The following is a 6951-nucleotide window of genomic DNA, read 5'->3' as shown; positions in this document are numbered from 1 at the left end:
TCTCTCCTATCCCTTCACCTTTTCTCATTCTATCATTTATATATATATACATATATATATATATATGTATGCACGAATGTCTTTTTTTTTATTCAGCTCGTTCGTTCATTCGTCCGCCGACGCTTCTCATTTGCCCGTTGCTCGATTTCTATCTCCACGGTCCGGATATTGGAGGTATCTGTTCGCCATCGGGTATAAATTCTGACAATTTTTTCGGCGCGAGAGATGGACTTTTGTTTTCTCGCTTTTTTTTTTTTTTTTTTTTCTTTTTTTCCTCTCCGCAATTCATTCGAATGCTTCTCGTGAACCGCGTGAAAAATAACGAACGTCGATAACGATAAAAAGCTGCTGCTCCAACGCGACGTCGATCACGATTTCCATTACGTAAGCCGCGTTCGATGTTATTCGATAATAATTTTTTTTTTTTCAATTTTTACTTGAATAACGTAACGAAAATAATTGATAATAATTATACACTTGATGTAATCAAAGTGACAGCTATTCGTTTAATTTTCAACGAAAGGAAGATTGATTATAGACGGTTAATAAGATGATAAGATAAGGGATATGAATGGAGAACATGAAACTGTAATAATTTTTATCATCCTAATTGTTCTCCTTGTATTCCTGCCTGATGACAGAAGATCATTATATTTCAGAAATAATTACTTCGTATATTGTAGATTTTCTTATATTTAAAGGAATAGCAGTATGAAAGATTATTTACAAATTTCATTAATAGAATTTACAATCTAGATTGTGGATGTATTAATGCAAAATAAAATTTATATAATTGTGATTAAAGAAATAGATTTAAATACATACTATAATTTGACAAAAATTTAATTCAATTTATTTATTTCTTATATTAGAAAGTACATATTAGAAAGTACATATTTTTGGATATATAAATATATCAAATGTATATGAAACTCGACTTCAAACTACCATTCTCTTTTACCTCTTTTACGTTCTCCTTTCCAATTCCCTGCCCTCAAACAGGTATCGTTACAAATAATATTCTAAGTAAACTTAACAACTTCAAATCTAATCAATCCCTTCCCAATTATTTCCCACCAACGTGCCTTTTACAGCGCTACATCGAACCATCATTATTACGAGAAATCCAAGAGCGCGCACACCTCTTAATGAGAAACATATACCTTCCTATCCACCCCCCTCCCCCTCCAACCTATACGCGCCATATACGAGCGGTTCGTTTCATTATTATTTTTTTTTTTTTCCTTTTTTCCCCTCGAAAGCAGGCGCGAGAAGACCTGCTATATGGAATCCCGAACGATTATCTCGATGAAAATTGTGGCCCCCGGCCAAATGTCGCACGGGGATAAAGGTTTAACCGGCGGTTGGCGGAAAATGCATCGAACTCGCGTGCACCGGTGCTCCGCGTAAATCCGAAAATTCATTACTGCAGCGAAAAGCGGGCAAAAGCGGGGCCGATTGTAGGCGAGCGAGCGGACCCGTTCCAAGCGGGCGAGACCGGGCAGGCATTAATGGGCCGGCGCCAGGATTTACAAGAGGATGGGGGGAGGGGGTGCGTACTCTGTCCATTGTTGACAAGCAAATATAGAATTTTCACGATTCCGATGGAACGAGCCCCGGGGCCTCTGAATAAAGCCCAGCGCGAAATTAATAACTCGATCGTAAATTACGATTATGCCGGGGGACGAGGAGGGGAGGTGTGCGTGGGAAGGGATGTAGTATGTGTATTTAGAATTCAAATGACTGACTGCGCGTTCCAGCCTGATCCTGCCTTGATTGCCGCCTCTCCTCTTGCCACGCGTTAATGACGTTAATCCAATTCTATGAATTTATCACGAGCCGATAATAAGCGGCGCCGTTTGTTTCGATTCGGATTTCGGGATTACCCGTCCGACTTTTAACTCGATATCGGGAAATATCGGTAAAGATTTTATTGTGGGTTCGTAACAAATACGCGTATGATACAGATATTTTGTCGAAGAGTTTGGATGTACAGGTAATTCGTATATAATGGGTTTCTATATCAATGGTATACACACAAGTGGATTGATATTAATTTCATTTATTATGTAATAATCGATTATATTTTAAATACCTTTAATAACGTAAAGTAGCGAGGGGAATTCAATTTTTAATTCAATTCAAATAAGCAATGGCAATTTGTTAAAAAATTGTAAGAGAATATTTCTTTTATAAAATGTTAAAATTTTAATAATAGTTCGCAAATACCACATTTGACGTATATCCTGAACAACAGGACATAAAACAGGGTATCCATTTCGTATTTGCGTATCGTATTACATCTTCTCTTTTTACTCTGTCTATCATTCTACGATATTTTATATTTATTTCCAACGAATATCGTTATCCTTCTCTACCACTTTTCGAATCGAATTTAAATAATTAATATAAAAAAATTACTCGATAATATATATATATATTTTTCAGAAGGAGAGGATGCCGCAGAAGACGAGGATTCCTATCTCTTAGAAGAGGACGATGTGCCTTCGGCGACGATAGCCACTGACACAGAGCTGATCTCTGAAGCAGGCGGTCATCTACCCGTGTTCCTCACGGAGCCGGTCGATTCCTTCGTGGTGAAGAACAAACCAGCCACGTTACATTGCAAGGCCGCGCACGCGTTGCAGATCTATTTCCGGTGCAACGACGCGAGGGCTGAGGATTCTCAGCAACAGGACTTCGTGGACCCGCACACGGGTACCAGGATAGTCGATTGCGAGTTGAACGTAACGAGAGATCATATCGAAGAATATTTCGGCAGAGACAAGTTCAAATGCGAATGTATCGCCTGGTCTGGTTCGGGACAGATTAAGAGCCAACCTGCGACCGTTGATGTCGCTTGTAAGTATAATAATAATGCATTCGTTCTTAGAAATTGTTTCTCTGTAGCATAATGGATAATCAGAATTAATTTGGAATTTTTTCACGGAAAGGAAAATAAATAAAAAGCTTTCTGACGAATATATTATATGAAAGAATTTCTCGTATACGATGTGACGTCAAAAATTATTCGAGCACGCTCTAATTACTTTGTGCTCAACACAATGTTTAAGCAACGTGAGACATCTCAATTCTTCCAAGAATTTCGTCGATAAATATTCGGCGGTGGACAGTTGTTTGCCCCTCTTGTCCGTACAGCCACGACTTTCGTCTTACTTCTGGCCCCTCGTAATTATCTTGATTCTCCTAAGGTCATTATTTAATTCCGACCCTTAATGCGAGGCAATACAATGACCGAGGCACCCACGGAGTTTCTAAGAGAATCAATTTAGGAAAGGACCGTTTGTCCGGTGCTTGCGCTTACGTAACTCTCTTTGGAATAACTACGCGAAAATAACTACGTGGATAAATCAATATAATATCAATTCTCGATTAACTCGAGTAATAAATCGTGGATAATTTATACAAATTAAAATTTTTGTAAATATTATTACAGAACTTAAATTGAAATTTGTTTTATCCCTTAGATGCTATAATACATGATGTTTGAATATTTTATATACATATATTTTCTTTTTTGTACATCACTTGTAATTTTTCTTGTAATTGCAAATTTAATAGATCATTATATTAAAATACTTATACATATTTATAGATTTCTTCAAAAATTTCACAAAAATCTTTTTTAATTATTTTTAATTGCTATTACTTTCAATTCGATATCTTTCTATTTTTATAACCTATGAGAAATTCTCGAATTAACTATTTCTCTCGCCTCGAGGAATTCCGTTAGTATCCTGTTTCTAAGAGCCATAAATCCCATTTTCTCAGACCTGAAGAAGCAATTCGAGTCCCCACCGTACTCGGTATCGGTGGAGGCGGGCCAGAGCACCGAACTCAGGTGTCTTCCTCCTGTGGGAGTGCCACCGCCGAGGGTGTACTGGCTGAGAAATAACGTTCCCGTCGACACAGAATCGGACACGCTTTTAGTGTCCAGCGAGGGACACCTTCTTGTTGGCCAAGCGAAACTCAGCCATCAGGCGAATTACACTTGCGTCGCGGAGAACATCGCGGCGAAGAGGCTCAGCGAACCGGTCAGCTTGACAGTTTACGGTGAGTTTCTTGTTCAATCTTCTGTTACCAAGTCGTGGACAAAATTAAATGGACGTTACGTTCATTAAGAATTAATTATGTTAAGAAATTCATTGTCCAGATACGATAAAATAAATTTGAATTTTTCGATATAGAATATTTTTCATCGAACGTTATATGTACGTAGTACAAATAAAATCGTAAAATCAGTTCCTATAATTACTTATACGTATTTGTTTGTATATTTGAACTTTAGATCGTAGACAAAATTAAGTAGACACGTAGAGAGTTTCGCGTTAACAGAAAAACAGTATAAATAAACATTGAGATTATCTCCCAAATATATTTGGATCGTCAGTATTCGTAAAGCCTTCGTGTTGGAAACTTTAATATTATTAAACTAATGTCTAATAGAAAACAAGAAGTTTGTACTCAGTTACGAAATCTAATTGTCTCTGATTGCAAAAATAATAAAAGTTATCGTTATATATATGTTAGGAAAATATAATGTTTTTAAAAGTACTGTTCATAAAAATTATAAAAAATATTTAGAACATATAGTGTTAATAATTTACGTGCTCGAGGATGAAAATGTAACACAAGTGTATATCTCGACGTAATCCAACATCACGAAATATCGTTGAATAGCTACGATTAAATGTATCTTCAATTGTAAGATGAAGATTAAAAGAGGCAAGTTTAAAGAACTGTGTAACTAGATGCATATATCACTAAAATACGAAAGAAGAAACGTTTTTCGCCAAAAAATATATAAATAAGCCATTATCATTATGGAAACAAGTAATTTGGAGTGACGAGAGTAAATTTGAATTATTAAATAAGAAAAAAAGAGCACGAATCCTTAAAAAAGCAGTATAAATTTTCGAAAGTAAAAAGCGTAAAGAAATTAATAACAATTCAAATATAAATACTATCCTTTTCGAAAAAGATATTAAACAATTGTAAAAGAAATCATTTGGTTTAGTTTAAATAATGTTAATTTGTTTAAATTTTTAGATTCTCTATTTCATTTTCATTTAATAAATTCATTTCGAAATCTAAAATTTCGTCAAAGTTTTTTGGAAAATCGAAATGAATAAAAGAAGCAAATATGAATATGAATATGATGGTGTATCCAAATATTAAAATTCATATAAAAAAATATTCTTGAAACAATAACTTTATTAAGTATCAAAATTAAAGTAACGATTCAACGAAAAAATCCCCTTATCCTCTTTAAAAATAAAAAAAAATAATTTGGTTCCAGTGAAGGGAGGATGGTCGGCATGGTCCGCGTGGTCGGAATGCCACTCGAGGTGCGCGAAAGGGGGTCAAAAGCGAACACGAACGTGCACGAATCCGGCCCCCATGAACGGTGGCCAAACCTGCATGGGTCCATCTACGCAGAAGATGGACTGCAACATCGCCTGTCCGGGTAAGTGTCCGCCGTGAATTCATTATACACGACCCCTCTCCCAGGGGTCGATATTTTCAAACGAGGAAGCATCACGGCTCGTTAACGTTGATACGCCATTCCATTCTATTCCGCGGCCGAGGACAGAGACGTTTCTTGCACAGCTTCTCTTCTCCTCTCGTCTATTTCTAATCCGGTGGCGAAGAAAGATCGCCCCGTTCTCCCCGTCGTTCGATCGTGAACGTTTTTCTCAGGTTCTGGTAACAACCGATATTACCAAGATATTACGCCAAGAGGGGGGAAAGGGAAGAGGTTTCCTCGTTTGATTTACGAGCTTCTCTCTCTTTCCCTCTCACGATGTCGTCAACGTCTCCACGGGAGGCGATTCGAATCTCCGTTGAATCGTATTCACCTTTCGAAAGTAGCCTCGTGACGACAAAACGAGAAGAAGAAGAAGGAGGAGGAGGAGGAGGAGGAAGAGGAGGAGGCACCTGCACGCACGATGGGCGCGAGGTGTCGTATTGAAAATGGTCGGGGGGGCAATGTCCGAACGGGAAACGAGGCGGGGTATCGAGGAGAATCGACGAGTGAAATATTAACCCCCTTGTCTCCTCGTTGTTGTTGGCGCGTTGCACTCGCGGAATTTTGATATGGTTAGCTATTTTTAATGGTACTGTAGACGGAGATACGTGGAGAGACGTGAATGTAAATGATAGATAATTCGTACGTCGGGAATTTACTATATTTTCCTTTGTTGTTGAAAGCGAGAATGGAGCTAGACAAGGAGGTTAATCGGAAAGTATTATTGACCGTCGCTTATTATTGTGTGCGCACGTATCTCTCACTAACTGTGTTTGTCCCGCTTTCGATAATGCACCTATACTGTCTTTCTGTCTAACGCTCGCTTCGGAATAGCCGGAACTATGGAGGAGTTCACCAATACTCTAGGTAAGTGTGTACACGTAAATCCGCTTAAAAGTAGCAATGTAAATGAACAGAAAAGAAAAGAGAAAAGAAACGAATTTTATTCCAAATTTTATTCCAATTATATTCGAGAATACAGATCATATATCATTCATATATTTTTAATCATTAAACAGTTTCGTGAAAAATTTGAATTTGAAATTGATTTTTGGAATTTACAAAATTATTAATAAACAGAATATAATCGAGTGAACAGTCTCGAAAATTTCTTATCGTTATTGCTCCCGATATCACGGACGATGTCGTGTCTCTTCCGTGGAAGAGAAGAAAGGAAGAAAAAGTAGAGAGTAAAATATATACCGAAAGTGGAAAGAGCCATTTGTAAGTATCGTGTCGCAACTCGAGTCGGGATTGAACGCGTACACAACCGCTTTTTTTTCCACGGGTACTCCCGTACGAGTCAATTAAACGGGGACGAAGCGAGGAAGAATCTCGCGGCCGAATTGACGAGTACGGGTTTTCGAACAAGACTCGTGGGGATAGGAGACGAGTTACGAGAC

General features: G+C 37.7%; 1 protein-coding gene across 6 annotated transcripts in view; it reads left to right on the top strand.

Moving 5' to 3' along the window:
* LOC102673947 (netrin receptor UNC5C-like) overlaps positions 1-6951 on the top strand; it is a 50747-nt gene that overhangs the window by 33070 nt on the left and 10726 nt on the right. For 3 of the 6 annotated variants that reach the window (XM_006617879.2, XM_006617878.2, XM_031511565.1), the window contains exons 3-6: positions 2449-2862; positions 3793-4074; positions 5321-5488; positions 6383-6415. In XM_006617879.2, coding sequence (XP_006617942.1) covers positions 2449-2862; positions 3793-4074; positions 5321-5488; positions 6383-6415 — 897 coding nt within the window. The remainder of the gene's footprint in view (positions 1-2448; positions 2863-3792; positions 4075-5320; positions 5489-6382; positions 6416-6951) is intronic. The other 3 variants (XM_006617881.2, XM_006617880.2, XM_031511566.1) reach the window with 2 other exon arrangements.

The sequence above is a fragment of the Apis dorsata genome, unplaced genomic scaffold (assembly GCF_000469605.1).
Source record: "Apis dorsata unplaced genomic scaffold, Apis dorsata 1.3 scaffold_330, whole genome shotgun sequence".
Classification (NCBI taxonomy): domain Eukaryota; kingdom Metazoa; phylum Arthropoda; class Insecta; order Hymenoptera; family Apidae; genus Apis; species Apis dorsata.
The sequence above is the reverse complement of the archived record's forward strand: the minus strand, read 5'-3'. Positions and strand labels throughout refer to the sequence as shown.